General features: G+C 47.3%; 2 protein-coding genes across 14 annotated transcripts in view; both read left to right on the forward strand.

Annotated features, from left to right (window-relative positions):
* Positions 1 to 519: 519 nt before the first annotated feature.
* On the forward strand, positions 520 to 15,152 carry ADIPOR1 (adiponectin receptor 1). Of its 13 annotated transcripts, XM_070501625.1 has the most exons (12): positions 611 to 712; positions 1,702 to 1,755; positions 3,403 to 3,660; positions 4,203 to 4,273; positions 5,372 to 5,531; positions 7,211 to 7,445; positions 8,915 to 9,031; positions 10,108 to 10,279; positions 10,763 to 10,949; positions 11,939 to 12,126; positions 13,789 to 13,982; positions 14,314 to 15,152. In XM_070501625.1, the coding sequence occupies exons 6-12, from the start codon at positions 7,305 to 7,307 to the stop codon at positions 14,440 to 14,442; spliced, it is 1,128 nt and encodes a 375-aa protein (XP_070357726.1). In that variant the 5' UTR covers positions 611 to 712; positions 1,702 to 1,755; positions 3,403 to 3,660; positions 4,203 to 4,273; positions 5,372 to 5,531; positions 7,211 to 7,304; the 3' UTR covers positions 14,443 to 15,152. The 13 variants fall into 13 exon arrangements, with proteins under 13 accessions (XP_014710861.1, XP_014710876.1, XP_044618697.1 ...); XM_044762761.2 differs by lacking the exon at positions 1,702 to 1,755 and having other exon boundaries at positions 594 to 712; XM_070501626.1 differs by lacking the exon at positions 3,403 to 3,660.
* Positions 15,153 to 19,646: 4,494 nt separating this feature from the next.
* Positions 19,647 to 20,214, forward strand: part of KLHL12 (kelch like family member 12) — a 30,409-nt gene continuing 29,841 nt past the window's right edge. The window contains exon 1 of the mRNA XM_014855418.3: positions 19,647 to 19,851. The gene's annotated coding sequence lies outside the window, so the exon portion shown is untranslated. The remainder of the gene's footprint in view (positions 19,852 to 20,214) is intronic.

Consider the following 20,214-nt stretch of genomic DNA (forward strand, 5'->3'; position numbering starts at 1 on the left):
CTCCGGGGCCGCCACTCTGGCCGCCGTGCGGGAGCGCGCGCTGCAGTGGGGCGTCCTCAAGCGAGACTGGTTAAAAACCATTCCGCTGTTCGGACGAGAAATAACAGGAGCCAGAAGCGGAGGCTAGCCCGGTGCCCTGCAGGTGACAGGCGCTCGATAAACATCTGTGGCAGGGAGGGAGGGACCACGAGATTGAGGAAGAGGGATTAGCAAATTTCGGAGCTAAAACAACTCGTGTCGGTAAAAGAGGAGATGTAGGGCATTTCTCAGTTTAGACGACAGGGTGCAAGGTAGGATATTCGGCATTCCTTCCCGGGGTTGGGTCGAATTCCCTGAAATTCCTTCTCCAGCGCGCGTTCCAGTTTGCCGCTTGAGGGCGTGGTCCTCCCGAGGTCTGGCGAGCTGGAGTCTCCTGTCGAGCGCAGCCAGGGGGCGGGGCCGGGACGGGGGGCGTGGTCGGGCGGGAGGCGGGGCCTAGCCGGAGGAGGCGTGGTCACGAGGAGCGGGGCGGGCCCACGGGGAGACCGCCGGGTGCGAGGGCAGCGAGCGCCGAGAGGAGGCGACGCGGCGGCGGAAGTGACGCCATGTGGGCGCGCGCCCCTTCCGGCGCGGGGAGGGCGCTAAGGATCCGGGCCGCTCGGCCGCAGGCGGCCTCCAGCGCTGCGGGATGTAGCGCCGGAGCGCGGCGCCAGCAGAGCCCGGCTGCCCAGCCGTAAGTGTCCCCGGGCTGCCGTGGCGAGCGGGTGGGCAGGGTTCGGCCGGAGCGCGGGGGCCCCGGGAGCCTCACCCCAGGCCTGAGGCGGGGTCAGCCTGTGGGCCAAGCCACCCGGGCGCCCCGAGGGTCCCGAGGCCCCCGCCCCGACGCCGGCCGGGCCTCCGGGCCTCTCCGCGGGCGGGCTTGTAAACATTTCCGGCCCTTCCCACTGCGTGCCGCCTCCAGGGCGGCCTCCAAAGCAATTTCGGAGCGGGTGGGCCGCTCGTACCCCGGCTTGCCCCGACGGCCAGCAGTCCTGGTGAGTGCTGTGTCTTCCCAACCCGCTGGGGCTGAGACGTGTAGATTCAGGCTCCGCCTCGGGACGGGCCAGGCCGGAGCTCAGCCTGGTCCCAGGGCCGCCGCGCGAGGCAAATGGGGAGTCGGGGTGTGTGCCCGGGTCGCAGAACCGCATCAGCGGGAAACGCCGCCTTTGGTGGCCTGGGAAGCCCTAAGTCTTTGACAGACCAACAATCTTTGGCAGATCTAACCGTGACAGTGCCCCTACCTTGATGGGGGAGAAGGGGAGGTTGGTGGACAGTTTACTTTTTATTTTAGGTCGTTCTAAAAGCTGAAATGTGAACAGAATCTAAACTGCTTTGGGGGAAAACGAAATTTCATTCCCTTGGAAATCTCGTGTTTATGTTTGCCATCTTATGTTCGAGATTTTTGGTCCTCGAGCCTTCGCTTTTTAAGAAAATAATGTAGATATGTACTTTCCTTCAGTTTCTGGTGCTTTGTAGGCAAATGGGAAACTGAGGAGGCGAGTTTCAGTGTACACAGTTTCAGGGGTAAAAGGAGCATTAGGAGACCTCCATAGTACTTTACTAGATTAACCACAGTATTTCCCTCAAGTATTTAGAAGATTTAAATCAAGTAAACATTGTAATGGCTGTTCTTTTCTGAAATGAAGTAGTAGTGGGATCTGTTCACCGCTTTTCTCTCGGTAGGAGTTGGGTCACCTGTTACGGTGCAATGCCATTCCTGATGTTCTTATAGTATCTGTAAGTACTGGGAGTTTAGACTGGGTGGTGCTAAACAAATGGTAATGCCAGGGTAGCCCGTCCCAGCTTGCAGCTGCTAAATTTCCTTATTCCAGGAGTAACTTCTGTGTTCCCATATAGTGGTCGTACTTGGGGAATCCCTCTTAAAAACTGCGAAGGTCCATCTTAGGGTAGACCTCCAAAAACCATACCTAATTGCAGAGTACAATCTGAAATCATTCTCTTCTCAGTGGCCAAGGAAATACATAATTCCCAAATGATAAAAAAAAAAATTTAACCGACCACTTTGCCTGCAAATAGGAAAGAATCTCGACAAATATCAGGAGGCAACATTAATCCACTAGGCTCCCCATTGCCAGTGGGTAAAGTATACTACCTTAAGTAGGCTTTTAGGCTATCTTCAGTTTCTTCAGTCTGACCTCATTTTACCTTTCCAAGACTCATTTATGGAAAAATGGATTATTCACTACCCTAGGGGTTATGTTCCTTCAAGTCTGCCTTGGTTCATACCGCGTACCCTCCTGGAATGCCCTGCTCCCATCTTTACTTATCAAGATCCTTTCTTAAAATCTTCCACAAAACCTTTCCTGATCATTCCAACTAAAATTGACCTCTTCTTCTGAATTCCTTCAGCACTTAGTGGTATTGCCTTGTAGTGATGTTAGTAGAAAACAAAAGTTTTTGCTCCCTCTTGAAGTAAAGACCAGCAACCATGTCAAGCCTCTTAACTCCTGTCTATTCCTTGTCTCTGTAGCCACAGTGCTATGCGTATTGTAAATAATCAATAGGTATTCTGAGATGTATACAGGATAGAGTTTGCACTTCTTTCAGTGCCAGTAAGCTTGTTCTCTGTTTCCCTAGGAAATTTCCCCTGACCCCTAGCATATAAGCTAAACTGAAACTCTATAACACTCTTGCTGTGTTAAGCTGTCCCATCTACTTGTGGTCACACTGGTGAACTAAACAGTCATCTTTAAATCTAGAAGCTTTATTAGTTATTTTTTCTGGTCCTGCTACTTATCAAAGTAGTTACATTTTGTCCTCAGTGTCCATTTGTCCCTACCATTGCCCACTGGACTTTGTTCCTCTCATTATGCTTAGAGTTGTTTCCCTCTTCCTGCTCAGAAATGCTAGGGGCTTGATTAATGTTTATGAAGTTTGTAGCTGTCTTGGATTGAAAAGATCTTTGAAAGTGCCCTCTAGCCCAACCAGTTCCAAGTGATTGGCGTTTAGGCGTGCACCTCCACCTAGTTTGCTCTTGTCTCGTTGGGGCTTCTGAGGTGCACAGTACAAAGTGATCACTATAGTGTGTAACCATGTTGACCATATATCTGAAATGGACTGAAACCAGGTATTAAAAACAGGGCCTGGCATGAAACTCCTTCGTGTGCCTGTATACTTTACTTTTTGTTGTTGAAATTAATATGGCATTTGAAAAGATTACCTGTCTGTTGGGGATCAAAAAGACCTCTTCTATTGGGATAACTTTAACTGGAGAAGAGCTACAAAGGAAATTAGATTGTGATTTTCTACTTGAGACTCCTAAGTCAGTGACACTTGGCATCAAGTTGGAAAGCTTAGGCCCCATTAGTGCAGTTTAGTAATTTTCACACATAGTTCATTGCCTCAACTCGTTTTTCCCCTCAGTGCTGTGAAACCACCTTCCCTAAAAGAGAGAGCACATAGAGAAGATGGCTGTGTTGTCTTTACTGCCAGACCAACCGGCTTTCGAACAATGATGGTCTGGTAGGCCTTGATAGCGCCTACCCTTGGGATCTCTAAGAGGACGGGACCAGAGATTAAAAACTCCTCGAAGAAGCCATGTGCCTTTGACTCCAGGGAAGGAGTGTGCGGTAGCCTGGAAAACTCGGGAACTGGATCACAGAATAAATGTCTCAAAAAACTGTAAGGGAAATAAACTCTCCAGCTAACTGGCTGGTGATTAAGAATCAGTCCTCCCAGGTTTGGCACAGGATTATCTTATTTATGGGAACACAAACACCTCCCTGCCTCCACTGTATTATTCTCTAATATCATAGGTTTTTCCAGTTGGAAAGCTTAGTGGTAAAGATTTATTAGCTTGAATTGAAGAAATCCCGTCAAAAATGCAGTCAGCAGAGTTTGGCCCAATTATAGTATGCCATATTGGGTGTGGCGAGTTTGACAGGAAATGTGTTTCCTCAAATACATGAGGATGCAAAAAGCTGGTAGAAAGTTAAAGTGTATCCTGCTCTCCTGAGTGCTCCTAGAATCAGTCATAAGACCTTAGGGGTTTTGCTGATTTTATATGATGGAGACTAAAACACTTGCTTGTAATAATTCCCAGTTGTTTTTGAGTGGTCCACCCTATTGGAAGTTAGATTTTCAGGTCCTGGTATTATTTGCTCTTCTTTTTTGCCAGACCTCTCATCCCTTTCTCTCCCTTTGCTGCCTCTGTGTTGCTACAGTTTCAAAGACCAAACTGGACAATGGACCTTGCTCATTACGATGACATGATCTCCATTGACCTCCATTGCATGTACGTTAATTCATGATGACATGTCCTGTACGATTAATTGTAGCTGATGGCTAGTTTGTGAGTTAAGTGGGGTGTCTGTTAGGCTTAGTGACTTTGGGTCTAGAAGACAATGCTGAGGGGAGGTGTGGGAGCTAGAGATAGAGGAGCTGGAGGGAATCCAAAGAATTAATAGGAAGTGGTTTGGACTGAAGGGGAGAAGACTTTGCTGATGGCCAAGAGACTGAGGTCATCCTAAGAGAACACTGTACTTGAGGGCATAAAAATTTTCAGATCAAATGAGGAAATTAGTAGGAATACCAAGCTAGATTCTGCATCTGATCTCTGACCCTAATTGCCCAAATTAAACTTTGTTTATATTATTCCCATTGCCTCCAGTATAATAGTTACACAGCATTCCAAATAACAGAACTTAGTATGTGGCCTGTAGTTTAGGGGTTCTCTCTCTCCACCGTTCTCCTGGAGAGTGACATTGTATCACTGGTTTTACACATATCACAGATTACCTCATGCCGTCTGATTGTAGGCTCTTTGAAAACAATGATTTAACTTGTTCAACTTAGTATTTTGCACAGTACCTTAGAATGCCTTAGGGCCCTAGTGCCTTGTTAAATAATTGGTGATTGTGTTGGCTTACTCTGGGGGAAGGAGGAGGAGGAAGCCCCACAACCACAAGAAAGAGGCCATAAACCTTTAGGCAGTGACGGGAAGCTAATAAGTCATATGCTTGCTGGCTGGAATGCTGCCCCATTCATTCATTCATTCATTTTGAAATACAGGCTGACCAAACTCATACATATCAATTTGTGATCTGCGTAGTATTGTATCCAGAACCTGAGAACAACAGCACCCCACTGCCCACCGTGGCCTGCCTCTAAAGTAGTGCCAGCAGTATTCTAAGCTAAATGTGTTCCCCTTTTCAGACTTCTCCAAGATGCCCAAAGCTAGTTATGTTTTTTGCTGTAGTATACATTATTTCTTAGTAAAGCTGTTTATTCGGTAGTACTTCACTTTGATGTAATATGTTTTGTGGTCAGTCTGTTGAAACAGATTTCCCAATGTTCCTTCTCATGTGGCTTGCCTGTCTCCTGAGGTTTGCAGGGGCCTCCAGTTTCCTGTTCTCCTTGGGCTCAGTAGTTGGCTGTGACTGTGGGCTGGCATCTGTCTTGTCAGTCGTCCGTCTGAAGGAAGAGGAGCCGTCTGTGTTTCACCATAGAGAGGCCTGCTGTTCAGGGAGCTACTGTTTGCTCTCTGCACCCAGGTTTGCCATTGCATTCAGCTGTGCTTGTGAGCTGAGCCCAGCATGACTGTTTTGAGACTTGAGGATTGCCCTCACCTGGCTGCATACAGCCAGTTTTAATCCCTGAGAGGGACTTGTGGTTACTGTTGGGTAAAAAAGGAACTGTACAACATGTCAAAGATGTTTGTATAGTCACCCGCCATGGAATATAGCTATAATGTCTCCTTGGGCACAGAGTCGTGCTGTGCTTACTGCCCATTGTCAAAGATTTGGTGGGGCCAGCCCTGTGGCGCAGTGGTTAATTTTGCACGTTCCGCTTCTCAGCGGCCAGGGGTTCACTGCTTCCCATCCTGGGTGTGGCCATGGCACCGCTTGGCAAAAGCCATGCTGTGATAGGCGTCCCACAGATAAAATAGAGGAAGATGGGCATGGATGTTAGCTCAGGGCCAGTCTTCCTCAGCAAAAAGGAGGATTGGCAGTAGTTAGCTCAGGGCTAATCTTCCTCAAAAAAAAAGATTTGGGTTCCCCAATTCTTTGTCCTCTCTTATGTGGAACCCGCGCCTTGTGCAGGTGTTATCTGGTCCTCTTTGCATTGCCCACTGGTTGTCGGGCTGAGGTAACTAGTGCAGGAAAATGTTAATATTCTGGCTTATATTACTGCTATGAGTAATAAACTGCTTTGTTTCTGGGGGAAAAACACTAGTAATTTATAAGATATTAGAAATCTTTGAGCACTTTCCCCCTCTTTTCATCTCCCTGAGGCCTAGTTAAAGACTCCTGCTAAAGTCGATCTCAGGAAACCCTGAAATGTTTGAGATTTTTCCTAGAAAACTGAGTTCTGGGTTTTTCTGGTTTTCCTAAAGGATGTGGTGCCTGTCTCTAGTTTCTGAAAAGCTAATTTGAGTGGAGCTTGGGTTATGAGCTGTGGTGGTTGGAACAAGCTCTTGCTGAGCCGGTTGTTTGGTATGTGTGTGGCAAAGGTATGTGGTTGTTTGGTATGTGTGTGTGCCTGCCTGTCTTCAGCTTCCTGCTTCCAGGTAAGTTATTGCTTGCTTTAAGGAGATTGTGAGGAAAGCTTGTTATCCAAGTGTTGAACCCAGGCTATAATCCTATAATAGAATTAGTGACCTTGCAGAGAAATTAACCACTGGACATCTAGTCCACAGCCAAGTGTCTTTTGCATTCAGGGCACACTTGTCAGAGCATTTGTAGACAAAGCCCAGCTTAGTTTGGTTGGCGTTTAATTCATTTCTAAGCCTGGGTGGTCTTGTAGTAATTTCAGCCAGGTGTTGACTTCATGTTATTGCTCCACAGTCTCAAAGCCAGGCCTTCCTTGGGCAGAATAGCTTTGGGAGTGGTAGGCCAGATTCTTCTCACTAAACAGACTCCATGCCTGTGGGAGGGAGGTGAGGGTGGGTAGCTGTTTGTCACTGGCGACAGTTTGGTACGATAACCACAGATCCTTTGAAGGCAAGCAACCAGGTGTTATGTTTTCAGCCTTAACTGTGAGATTGGTGAGGTTCTGAGCAAAGAGTGATATTAAGGAGGGAGATCGAGGAATAGATTTTGTTTTAACAATTAATTGGCCTTTAGAGACGGTGTGAGTTGATTAGCTGTATCTTATTCAGTATTGGCTTGTAGAAATGAAACTATGAGAGGAATAAACTGTCAACACTCGTCATGTTTGTGTTTGCTTTTAGCGTCGACCATCACAGGGAGATCTCTGCCCCCTGGGGCTGAGAGACTCCAACCTTTCCCCAAGCTGAAGCTGCAGGGTTTTGAGGTACCAGCCAGATGTCTTCTCACAAAGGATCTGTGGTGGCGCAGGGCAATGGGGCTCCTGCCAGTAACAGGGAAACGGACACGCTGGAGCTGGCTGAACTGGGACCCTTGCTAGAAGAGAAGGGCACACGGGTAATCGCCAACCCAACCAAAGTAAGTTGTCTTCCAGGAGTCCTTCCCTGGGCCGTCATCTCTCCTCAGATCTCTGTCGGTCTCCGTTTTTTAAGATCCCAACTCCCACCCCAAGGGAGGAACTGTAGCACCCTGGGAATATCTCTGTCCCAATCCTTACCATACTGTGTTATAAGTATCTTTTGATTTGTCTGGTTTGCCCGCTGTAAGCTTTTGTGAGTTCACTATCTTTGTAACCCCAGTGCTTAGCACAAGACCTGAAATCCAGTAAGTGGTTAGTAAATGTCTGATTGAATGAGGGAAGTAGTCATTTAGGATTAGGTTTGGCTTCATTTAACAAACGAAAATCCCTATAGTTTTGACCAGATAGAAGTCTTTCTCACATAAAAAATTCTGGAAGTAACCAAGGCTGATATAGAGGCTCACCTGTCTGTCTCCTCCATCATTCTTAATATGTTACCCATCCCGCCCAGGTACTAGCCACCACAAGGGAGGGAGCAGAAGGGAGAAGGACCTGCCTTTTCTGGAAGTACCTTGCAATGCTGCCATTTATATCCCATAGGCCAGAACTTAGTTATGTAGTTATATGCAGCTGCAGTGGAGACTAGACAAGGTAGTCTTTTCAGTGGGCCTGAGTAAAATTACAATAACTTTGCCACCCTGAAAAGAACCAAGAATGCTCTTACTGAGAAAGAGAGAGAATGGATATTGGGGTTGGCCAGCAGGAATCTGTATCACAAAATCTAAGCGGGACCATTTGTTTACCAGGGACCATCAGCAGGAGAGCGAGTAGCCCAGAGAAGGAGTTGAACTGCCAGGCTCTCCATCCCCATGGTTTGGAGCCTTGGGACAGAGAGAAAAGTTTCTCTCCTTGGTAGGCAAGTGCTCTCTGGTGTGCACTCTCTGTGTTGAGACTCCTTTGGGTACAGGAGTCAGTGCTGCTGCTTTCTGTGGAACTAGTCCTGAGGCCCTGATACTCCTGGGAGCTGCTGCGTATACAAAGTTTGCGTCATGATAGCATCCCCAGAGTCAGGGAACAGAGAACTATGAAGAGATTTAAACTGTTAAAGCAGTCTCTGAGACTTTTTCATTGTTTTGAAAGTTTAGTGGTCTGGAGGAGAGAAATATTTGGGAAATTGGGGAAAGTTGAGGACCACTGTCCTAGAGATAAGGATGGGCCATGAAGATTTAGAGAACATTTAGGATTGGTGTGCCAGTCCTGTGTCCCTCTGATGCCAGTCTCCATGTCTGTCTCCTGCATGCTGAATTGAGCTTTCACTCCACCCTTCACAAAGTATTAATAAATCTTGAACTACAGATGTTGTAAACTCCTTAACTGTCATGCTTTTGGAGACAGGGCCCTATGTGTGGGAGAGAGGCTGGGTAGAAAAAGTTGAGTTTGGGTTTCTCTGAATCTTTCTGATCTGGAATAGAACAGTTTACAAGATGACTCCTAGGATTGGCTTTTGTTGGTTTTTTTCCCCATATAGGCTGAAGAAGAGCAAGCATGCCCAGTGCCCCAGGAAGAGGAGGAGGAGGTGCGGGTACTGACACTCCCTCTGCAAGCCCACCATGCCATGGAGAAGATGGAGGAGTTTGTATATAAGGTACAGCCTAACAGCTGCTGTCCTGGAGGGGAAGGGGAGAGGCTTACTGGGGCGTTCCCAGCTGGCAAGCATGCGTTGGACTGAAGAGCTTTTACTCCGTGTAATGCATTTGTTTTTGCTTAAGGTGGAGTAAGTCAAGGGGAAGGATGGCTAAATTTTCATTGCCTACATGTTAGGCGTTGTTCAAAACGCATTCTAAAACAGTATAGTGTTTTTGCTGTGAATCCCTTTGGCAGTCATCAAAATATTACAATGTGATGTAGTAATATGTGCTCTTTTATTAACATTAAATATGCACTAGTGACAAGCTATAACGTTTTATTAAAATTTATAATTTCTAAGTAGTGATGAGTAGAAACAATATTTTGATATCTGCAAAACTGATGTGTGAAAATATCTGTGATTTCTGTTGGTGACAGATTCACAAGTTCTATTACTGCTATGCTTTGTTGCTCACACTTATAATTGAAGGAAATGTTAAATTTTAGTTTGAGGTGAATGAAAATAAAGATAACTTTTTTCCATCCAGATTTCCGTCCATTCTCTGGATTCTGTCTATTGTCCATGTGTCCTTGGCTAAGAAGCCCTGCTCCAAAAAGTCATAATCTCAACCTAGTGAGAACTTGGAATCTAATCCGGGAAAGGATAGAGCAGGGGGCAACCAGTATTTCCTGGAGGAGAGGGGCAAAGGAGAGATAAAATGTATATTTTTAAAACCATATGTGTAATTTCTACTTCTTTGTTTTCAGTCACTATATTTACTTAATTTTGAAATTTTGAGTAGCTTAAAGGAGGTCCTACTGTATTTTTTTTAAAGGTTGAGAAACACTTATCTAAAGCATATCTAGATAGACTACATGACCAAAGAACAAAAGCATTAAAAAAATGGTCCGTCCCAGAATGGCCTCATTTATGCTGTGTCTTGGATAGCTCCAGGTCCACGCTGGTTCTCTGATGTTACCCAGGACCACCCAAAGCCTGACTGAGTCCTCCTAGCCGAGCTCTCCTTCAGCCCTTGGCCTTGGGGAACTCAGTATTCTCGAGGGTCCTGCTTAGAGAGAGTGTGTGTATTCTAGGTGTGGGAGGGACGTTGGAGGGTCATCCCGTATGATGTGCTCCCCGACTGGCTGAAGGACAATGACTATCTGCTGCATGGCCACAGACCCCCCATGCCCTCCTTTCGGGCCTGCTTCAAGAGCATCTTCCGCATCCACACGGAGACTGGCAACATCTGGACCCATCTACTTGGTGAGTGATTTGGATAGGGAAAAATCCAATTTTTGTCTCCTTAAATGCCAAGAGATTATATAGCCTTTGTCCATGGGAAGGAAGAACAGAGTCGTTCTGACTGATGGATAGCTGGCAGTGTGCCTTTAAACTACCAGTGAGCTAGGTTGACTCTTGATCACTGGTCTTTAAGACTGGAGGAAGAAGGCCTAGAAACAGGAGAAGAAATTGGAACTAGGTGTTCTCTCGTGATCACATCTGTCCCGGGGGGAGGCACTTCCTTCTTCTTCATAAGTTCCCATTGTCAAAACAATGTCCCAGCGTTTCAGAAAATGATCTTCTTGTTTGGGTTTATATGATGGGTCCCGTTTTCTCCTGAAGTTTAAATTTAAACTGCAGTTTGCACAGCTAAACCCTGTAATTTTAGTACTGACTGAACACCGTGAACTATCAGAGTGCACGTTCCCTTTTTCCTCAGGGTTGTTTTTTTTTCCCTTCCTGTAGGTTTTGTGCTGTTTCTCTTTTTGGGAATCTTGACCATGCTCAGACCAAACATGTACTTCATGGCCCCTCTGCAGGAGAAGGTGGTTTTCGGGATGTTCTTTCTGGGCGCGGTGCTCTGCCTCAGCTTCTCCTGGCTCTTTCACACCGTCTATTGCCATTCAGAGAAAGTCTCTCGGACTTTTTCCAAGTGAGTGGAAAGAATGTCAGTAGGGAAAGACCACGCCCTGTTGTCACATCCTGTGGTCTGAGTGCTGACTGGGTCCTGGAAACTCCAGTGACTCCTAAAGATTCCCTGATCTGCCAGAGGAAGGGCTTTCTGTTTTGTGGGTATAATAGGGTGATGAAGCTTTTCTCTTAAATCCTTCATGGCAGCCTCAAGAGATGGAACCCAGTTGTAGAATATATTTTCTCCCTGTGCAGTGCTATCCTTTGTGAGCCTTGGAGTGCTAGTGGCTGCTCTCCACGACCAAGTACCCAGTACTGTCTTAGCTGGCTATCGCCCGAGCCAAAGGAAGGTGTGGCGAAGTATTCTGTGCCTTGTTCTGCCAGGGGTCCTACCCACCCATCCAGCAAAGCTTATCTTTGCTGCCCATGCATTGCTGGAAGCCCCGGGTGTCCACTATCTAGTGCGTTCCGTACTCCCCAACTCTGAGCCTGGAGTTCTTTGTTTGTTTGCTTGGTTTTGGTGGGAGTGGTGTGTTACTTTGTTTTTCCCAGTAATACCAGTAACAAGAATACATTTTTTTCATTAAAAAGTCAACCAGAACAGAACAGTACCCCTTAATAATACTCCCAATTTAAGAGTTTTGTTTTTAGAACGCAACCTATCAGAACAAGAGAGATTCAGAGCCCTTCCTCAGTACTAAGCTGGGAACCAGCTGGACTGTGATAGAACTCCTGAATTTAAGTATACACGAGGAGATAGAGTGTTCACAGCTAGAGAAAGGCATATAGTTCTGTGATCAAGGATCTGTAGAACCTTTTCCACTGCAAAATAGAAGTGCTTGACCTTGTGGAGTTTTGACCCAGGATATAGGGTGGATTGTGTGGGAAGTGAGGGGAAACTGGGGGTAGTCAAGTCTGCGAGTGGGTAGAAAACAGAAAAAAAGTTAAACGAGCTGTAGGAATTCTTCATTTCTGCCACTGATTGGTTTTGTTTTTGTGGCTCTTTTTCAGACTGGATTATTCAGGGATTGCTCTACTGATCATGGGGAGCTTTGTCCCCTGGCTCTATTACTCCTTCTACTGCTCCCCACAGCCACGGCTCATCTACCTCTCCATCGTCTGTGTCCTGGGCATTTCCGCCATCATCGTGGCACAGTGGGACCGGTTTGCCACTCCTAAGCACCGGCAGACAAGAGCAGGTGGGCAGGAAGACACAGTGGAAGCCTCCTGGGTGTTTGGACCTTAGCCTAATAGGCTCCACTCTGGGCCCTGAGGTGTGCAGTTTGGGGACCCTGTCCAAACCCTGATTTGTGTTCAGAACTTTCAAAACAGCATGAATTTTCAAAGGTTAATTCTCCCCGAAGTTTCATAGTACAGTCACATGCCACATAACGACATTCCAGTCATCAACAAACTGCACATATGATGGTGGTCCCATAAGATTAGTACCATAGAGCCTAGGTGTGTGTGGACTGTATCATCTAGGTCTGTGTAAGTACACTCTCTGATTTTCACACAATGACAAAATCGCCTAATGATGCATTTCTCAGAATGTGTCCCCGTCATTAAGTGATGCATGACTATAACCTAATAGCTATAAGCACAATCATCTTTGTATTGTCTCATCTGGACTCTCATTTTAAGCTTTATTACTTGGAGCTACACACCAATTACCACTAATCTTCAGTCCCTTTAGACTTCTTTTTTTTTAAAGATTTTATTTTTTCCTCTTTCTCCCCAAAGCCCCCCAGTACATAGTTGTATATTCTTCGCTGTGGGTCCTTCTAGTTGTGGCATGTGGGACGCCCCCTCAGCGTGGTTTGATGAGCAGTGCCATGTCCACGCCCAGGATTCGAACCAACGAAACACTGGGCCGCCTGCAGCGGAGCGCGCGAACTTAACCACTCGGCCACGGGGCCAGCCCCCCCTTTAGACTTCTTAATATCTTCTGTGTTTTAGTGTTCAGTTAAAAAAACTAAATATTCATTAAGTACCAACCATGTGCCAAGCATTGTGCGTTCACAAGCATATCTACAAAAATGGAGAAGGTGGGGGGCCTACCTGGTGGCGCAGAGGTTAAGTTTGGGAACTCTGCTTCAGTGGCTGTGGCTTGCAGGTTCAGTTCGGATCCTGGGTGCGGACCTATGCACTGCTTGTCAAGCCATGCTGTGGCAGGCATCCCACATATAAAGTAGAGGAAGGTGGGCATGGATCTTAGCTCAGGGCCAGTCTTCCTCAGCAAAAAGAGGAGGATTGGTGGCAGATGTTGGCCCAGGGCTAATCTTCCTGCAGGGGGGAAAAAAAAGGAGAAGGTGGTCCCTGCCCTCCAGTTACGTATAGTGTGGTGGTGGTGAGCGAGTGCTCACTCCTGCCTTCCTCTCACTTTCTCTGTGTGTCCCAGCAGCCACGGACAGCGTCTGATCTGGTGTATCTGTCTACTCGGGAAGTCAGAGTCCTGATTACTTAAGTCTTTTCTCAGCTTCATGGAAACCTGTCCTACTTCTCTGGCTTGCAGGCCCCCTGAGGCCTTGCCATCCAGGTTCTGTGCCCAAATCAACCATCAGAGAGTTCTGACATCATTTTTCCTAGGCTTCTTAGCAGATAATAAAGAATGTGAGGTGTTTGTTCTTGGTGCTCCTTAAAAGGTAACAGCTATATTGGCACTTGCACAGCCTTCTCATTCTGGATGTTGAAGAAACATCTGCTGCCTGTTACCCATCTTGTTGCTACATTTGCTAAATGTGTACTGTTCAGCAGAAAATCGCTAATGATCCTCAATATCTGGATTCCAGAGTAAGTCAGCAGTGCCTTCATGGAGTGAGTGTTCCCCTGCTTGACAGTCTTACATCTGCTTTGTTCAGGAGTGTTCCTGGGACTCGGCTTGAGCGGTGTTGTGCCCACCATGCACTTTACAATCGCTGAGGGCTTTGTCAAGGCCACCACAGTGGGCCAGATGGGCTGGTTCTTCCTCATGGCTGTGATGTACATCACAGGAGCTGGCCTCTATGCTGCTCGAATTCCTGAGCGCTTCTTTCCTGGAAAATTTGACATATGGGTAAGAAATGACTCTTCCAGCAGGGTCTCTGGTGGTGAATGACCAGCCTAAAGTTAAAGGTCTGCGTGAGAGGCAGTAAGAGGCATGAGGATCCTGCAGCATTTGGGGGGTATATATGTGTACATAGGGAGACATGGTGGGGAAGTAACCAATATTAACATTTTAGTGTATCTCTGACGGGACTTTTTAATTTTCTGCAACAAATACAGCGCTTTTATGATTTAAAAAAAATTTTTTTGAGGAGAAACTAGAACAGGAAAATGCTTTCTCCTGCTTGTTTCTCATCCCTCCTTGCATGATCCTGAAGGCTCTTCTCTTGTCATTCCTGCAGTTCCAGTCTCATCAGATTTTCCATGTCCTGGTGGTGGCAGCAGCCTTTGTCCACTTCTACGGGGTCTCCAACCTTCAGGAGTTCCGGTACGGCCTTGAAGGCGGCTGTACTGATGACTCCCTTCTCTGAGCCCCTCACCTGCAAGCTGGAGGAGGGACTTCCCAAGTGCTTTTAAAAATCACTTCTTTGCTGAAGTGAGAGGAAGAGTCTGAGTTGTCTGTTTCTAGAAGAAACCTCTTAGAGAATTCAGTACCAACCAAGCTTCAGCCCACTTTCACATCCACTGGGCAATAAACTTTCCATTTCCCTAGCTGAGAAAGGTGGGGATGGTCAAACTCCACCGTCCCCCTCCTCGGCGAGGTAACTCCGTCCCCCTCCAGAGACAGTACTTTGAAGCTCATGTTGAGATTTTTACCCCTCCAACCATTTTGGGGAAAAATGATGGACTGGGACTCTTCAGAAATTCTGTTTCTGGAAGAAAACGTCCCTCCCTTACCCCTGTCCTTACTTTGTAACCTGGCTTATAACAGGCCTTCCATTTTTGTAGCACACTTTTCAAAACAATTATAACCTGGTCCCATCTTTCTGGGGCCTGGATCTGCTTACACAGCAGGAAGAAGAAAGCCCCCAACTTTTACATAGCCCGGCTAATCATGGAAATGTGTCCAGGCTTCAAATAACTTAAGTTTTAATTTTTTTTTTTTCTTGGCAGAGTAATGTAAAATTAAAATGGGGAAAGATATTTAATATTTAATACTAAGCTTTAAAAAGAAACCTGCTATCATTGCTATGTATCTTGACGCAAAGACTATGATGATAATAAAGGAAAGTACAGAAGACACTTGGCATTCAGAAATTTAACACGTGTGGTCTCAACTATTTGCACATAACTCCAAAGGATTAAAACTAGGAAAGTAATGTCAGATTCTGCTGAGGCACAAATTTGAATCAAAGGTATTGACAGACTGGCACATGCAAGCCAGTGAATGAACCTGATTGAATTCCTGACACATGCTCCTCAATACAGCTTTATTTTTCTCTGCTTATTGCACAGACATTTACTAGAGAAATTAGTGTGCTATAGTAGTGTTGAATAAGTAAAAGATTCTCAAAGGTGTTGTGATATAGCCTTTGTGAATATCAAAGGTCTACTACCTATTACTTTGGAGTTTAGTGCTTTTAAAACCACCTTGCTTAAGGTTGTTGCACGAGCTTATTCGGGAGCTTTCTGTGCCTTTGCGAGTTGTCCTCGAGTTGACGTGAGTTCTGTTCATGGGATAGTGTAAGGTCCGCAGTGAGCACTTCCAAGCTAATGTAGGCAGTGAGATGGAAATCTTGAGTTAGAAGTTGAGTTTACTTTGAGGGTCAAGTTTGTACAACTGAGAGAACAAATAATTCTTTTAAAAAATAATCAGACCAGGCCAACAAGTGAAGTTTCTCGACTTCCCATGGTAGTCAGGGAAATGTAAGTTAAAACCAAAGTGATAAACCATTTTACTGCTACCAGACTGATACAACATAAAAATCCTCAGATTCTGAGTGTGGGTATGGCTATGGAGCAGACCAGATGCTGCTGGTGGAGCTGTACATTGGCAGGACCACTTTGTGTGGATAAGCTTAGGGTATATACACATTACAACATCCAAATGTTTCGTGAAACAACACTTCACAGTATGAGATGCAACTGCTATCTATCATAGGTTACTTCATTTAAAAGAATGCTGATTCTGGGGGCTGGCCCCATGGCCAGGTGATTAAGTTGGCATACTCCGCTTCAGCATCCCAAGGTTCGCTGGTTCAGATCCTGGGTGCAGACTTAGGCACTGCTCATCGGGGTGGCAGCATCCCACATAGAGGAACTAGAATGACCTACACTTAGATATCCAACTGTGTACTGTGGGGGCTTGGGGGGGGGGACAAAAAAGATGGGCAACAGATGTTAGCTCAGGGCCATCTTCCTGGGAAAAGGTCCACCTCAGTATCTGCTATGCCCAGTTGGGGCAAGAACCAGCTCTTAGGAGGCATGATCTGGGCCCGAGTGCAAATTCAGTGACAAATTTCCTTTTTTAAAGGAAGATTAGCCCTGAGCTAACTACTGCCAATCCTCCTCTTTTTGCTGAGGAAGACTGGCCCTGAGCTAACATCCATGCCCTTCTTCCTCTACTTTATACGTGGGACGCCTACCACAGCATGGCTTTTGCCAAGCGGTGCCATGTCCGCACCCGGGATTGGAACCGGCGAACCCTGGGCCGCCGAGAAGTGGAATGTGGGAACTTAACCGCTGCCCCACCGGGCTGGCACCTCAGTGACGAATTTCAAAGCAGCAGCTGGGGCCCTGCTTTGATTACGTTAAATGAGTAATTAAGAGGTGCATTGTCATGTCTGCCACACTCAGGTGGTGCAAAAACACAATGTATTCTGCCTAGCTGGTTTAGAGATTTGACCTATACTCTATGTACATGATCTAGCGTTCCAAGGCAAATTCTGTTTTCCTTTACTGAAACCCTTGAGGAGATATAAACACTCAGAATCACCCCAGGTCCAAACCATCAAAGCAGGATTATGTATGGAAACTGACCGACTCACCTTAACCAGAACCCAGCCCTCCAGAATGGACCTAAGAAACTCAGAGCAAGTTTGGGCTTGGGCTTTAGGGTATTTCCAAATGACTGGAAATATTCTTGTATGGCAAGGATAGTGTACCCATGACTTAAAGACCCAAAACATGCCAGGACTGCACCATGAACTAGCCTGAACTAGTTCCCTCAGTGTTGGCTTGCTTATTAGCAGTTTCCCTCTCTTTTTGTCTCTGGAAAAAGGGTGGGCATAATCTAAACAAAGCCTCTTTGATTAAGTTCCCTCTCACATTTGGAAAAATTCCCAATTTAACAGCCAGGAATTAGGCAATATCATTAAAGTGCTATTTTGCATCCACAGAACAAGGGTTTATTTTTACTTTTTATTTAAATTGCTTGTTAGTACCATCGAGTCGATTCTGGCTCCTAGCGACCTTTTGCACAGCAGAGCGGATCCCTGCCAGATCTTTTTGTGCCATCCTCTCATCTTGCAGCGCCATATCAGACAATGCTCTGCTGCTATTCATGGTTTTCATGGCCAATTTTTTCAAAAGCAGGTGGCCAGGTCCTTCTTCTTGGTCTGTCCTAGTCTGCAAGCTCTGCTGAAACCTGTCCACCATGGGTAACCCTGCTGGTATTTGAAATACTGGTAGCATAGCTTTCAGCATCACAGTAACATGCAGCTGCCACAGAATGACAACTGACAGATGGGTGCTGTGGTTCCCTGACTTTAGCCTCAGCGGTGAGAGTGCAGAATCTTAACCACTAGACCTTTAGGGCTATTTGAATTGTACATATTTTTAATTCATATAATGAAAAGTTCAAAAGGCACAAAAAGTTATGGAGGGGGAAAATCCTCCCACCCAGTCTCCCAATCAACCAGTTTCTCTATTTGAAGAAACCAATATTACCACTTGATTTCATATCTTTCCAAATGCATTTTAGACATATACAGGCAAATATGAATACTTATATTTCCCCAACCTTTTTATACAAATAATGGCAAACTATACACACTGTTCACAACATCATGGTATTGGATTGCACAGATGTACTTTATTGAACCAGTCACCTACTGATGGACATTAAGGTTGTTTCAATCTAATCTACAAATTAGACCTTGCACACACATCATTTTACATGCGCAGGAGTATATAAGAATAAACATAAAAATCACTCAGTTAAAGGATATCTGCATTTACAATGTTACTGAAAGTTTGTTCTCTGAACTTGGTGCCAACCCAAATAGCGAGAACAGAGTTTTGGGTGAAAAGGAAAAAAACAGTTTTATTTTTTTCTTTGCCAGGCACGGGCCGGCTAACGCCTTAGGAACTGCTGGCTCCCATTAAGAAGTGGGTAAAGGGTTTTAAAGGTTTGCTGCTTGTAGGGAGTGGGAACCTGTGACCTTGCTGGTCAACCTTTCCCACCAGCCGGTGTTTGGCCTTGTGAGGCTGCTCCTAGGGAGGGGGATGGTGAGATAAGGGAATCTGCAGGTGGGTGTCCTTGGTTGTCTGCCTCCAGGGTGGATTGGCAGATTCTGGTGCCAGGAAGCCAAGGAGTTGGGGCCCGGGAAGCTTCAGTTTCTTGCTATTCTCTGGACATCTGTTTTCCTGTAATAAACTTTAAGGACCCCTGATTAGCCAAAACTTTGGTGTGAGCCCAGCTGAGGCCACCTGGGCTTTAACAATTTGTAACTTCTGTTTAGTTACAAAGCTCAGGGAGACAAAGGTTAAAGAAACAGATATTTACGTATGAGTGTAACTAAAGAATGTAACTAAAGAAACGGGAAGGGGATGAGAGCTTCTGGTTTTAACCCCACATATGCTGGGGTCACTGTAGGGGAACCGATATCAGAGCTGGTATTAATTAAAAGCCTGTAACAATAATTTTGGTGAACTTTTCCAAAACGCCCCCAACAGAACTTGTACCGAGCCTGCAATCCCACCCCCCCCCCCACCCCCGTATAAATCAGGGATAATTTTAGGTCAGAGAGACATGATAGGAAAGATGGAAACACTATGTAAAATTAGACTGCTGCCCACTTGGCTATGGTTTTAGTATCGCTAAAGAATCAAGGGCCTCAGGGAAGAAAACAGTATAATCAAACACAATTAGCTGGGACACTCACATTAAGTTGAACCAAGGACCCTCGTTCCCTTCCGAGCCACTAAGAAAAGTGCGCCAAAATCGATTAGAAGCAAAAACGCTCAGCCCCCAGGAGCTGGGGCAAAGTCAGCAGAAGAGGAAGATGAGGACTCCCGGGACTTCTAAGAAGATCCCTGGCAGTTTCCCTCACAACGTCCAACTTCTAGTGACCACGAGCTCCTTCCACTTATTTGTCCTCCAGCGCAAAAGGCAGAGAGGGACCTCAGGGGTAATGACAGTCCCCGAGGAGATGCAGAGAAGGCTGAGGTGAGTGGAGCGCAGGGCTGGGGGATTCCCACCGCGACGGTGTTCAGCCTGAGAAGGGGCAATGAGGACACGGACCTAAGCAACTTGAAGCGCTGCGACATGCGACAGGGTTCCCGCACACCTGGCAGGTAGCACAGGCTCCCCGCAGCGAGCTCCCCTAGACCCCGAGCTCTCTGAGAGAGCCTTCAACCTGCCTGTCTCACGAGCCCGGAGCATCCCAGCCCGCGACGCTCTCCGAGCTCGCAGGAAGGCCCCGCCCACGTCCTTCTCGCCCGCTCTCCCGAAGATTACCAAGCCGGAAGCCCGGGCCGACGGGTCACGTGACGCCGCCACCTCACGTGACGCAGACCGGAACGGAAGGGGTGGGCCTCGGGCTGCGTTACGTCATCACGCCGCGCGGCGGCGGGGACGGCCTGGTGACGGCTCCGGAGGCTGCGGGCCGGTGCGGCGGCGGCGGCGGCGGCGCTTGGGTTCCTCCTGAGCCGCCTGCTGGCCCCCAGCCTGTCCCCACGGGCGGGGCGCGGTCTGCGCGGGCGGGCCGGGAGCGCGGGTGAGTGCCCTGAGGCGGTGGCCGCCGCCCTCCCGGCCGTGGGCTCCGGCGCGGCCCGGCCCGTGCGCCGCCCGGTCGGAACGGGAGAGACGCGCCCGGGCCTCCGCCTGGGTGTCGAGTCGCGCGGAGGCCGCCCTTCCTGCCTCCTCCCGCCTGCAGTTGAGCCTTCCTGGGCTCGGCGCGGCCCCCCTCCCCGAGTCCCCCAGGGCGCGACCCTGCGTTCGGATGACCGCGGCAGTTCTAGAATAGAGCGCCTCGGAAAGGGGAGGCGAGGCAGGCGTCCCGGGGAGCTGGGTCTCCGCCGGCCGTCCTGCCGCGGAGGCTGCAGAGCGCCCCCGGGAAGTCCTCACGGCGGGGGGTTCT

The sequence above is a fragment of the Equus asinus genome, chromosome 30 (assembly GCF_041296235.1).
Source record: "Equus asinus isolate D_3611 breed Donkey chromosome 30, EquAss-T2T_v2, whole genome shotgun sequence".
In the NCBI taxonomy this organism is placed as follows: Eukaryota; Metazoa; Chordata; class Mammalia; order Perissodactyla; family Equidae; genus Equus; species Equus asinus.

Excerpts from the sequence above, each read along its gene's own strand:
- ADIPOR1 (XM_014855375.3), top strand. The coding sequence starts at position 7,305 with ATGTCTTCTCACAAAGGATCTGTGGTGGCGCAGGGCAATGGGGCTCCT. Across the intron at positions 9,032-10,107 it reads TGGAGGAGTTTGTATATAAG|GTGTGGGAGGGACGTTGGAG; the intron begins GTACAGCCTAAC and ends TGTGTATTCTAG. Across the intron at positions 10,950-11,938 it reads GTCTCTCGGACTTTTTCCAA|ACTGGATTATTCAGGGATTG; the intron begins GTGAGTGGAAAG and ends GCTCTTTTTCAG.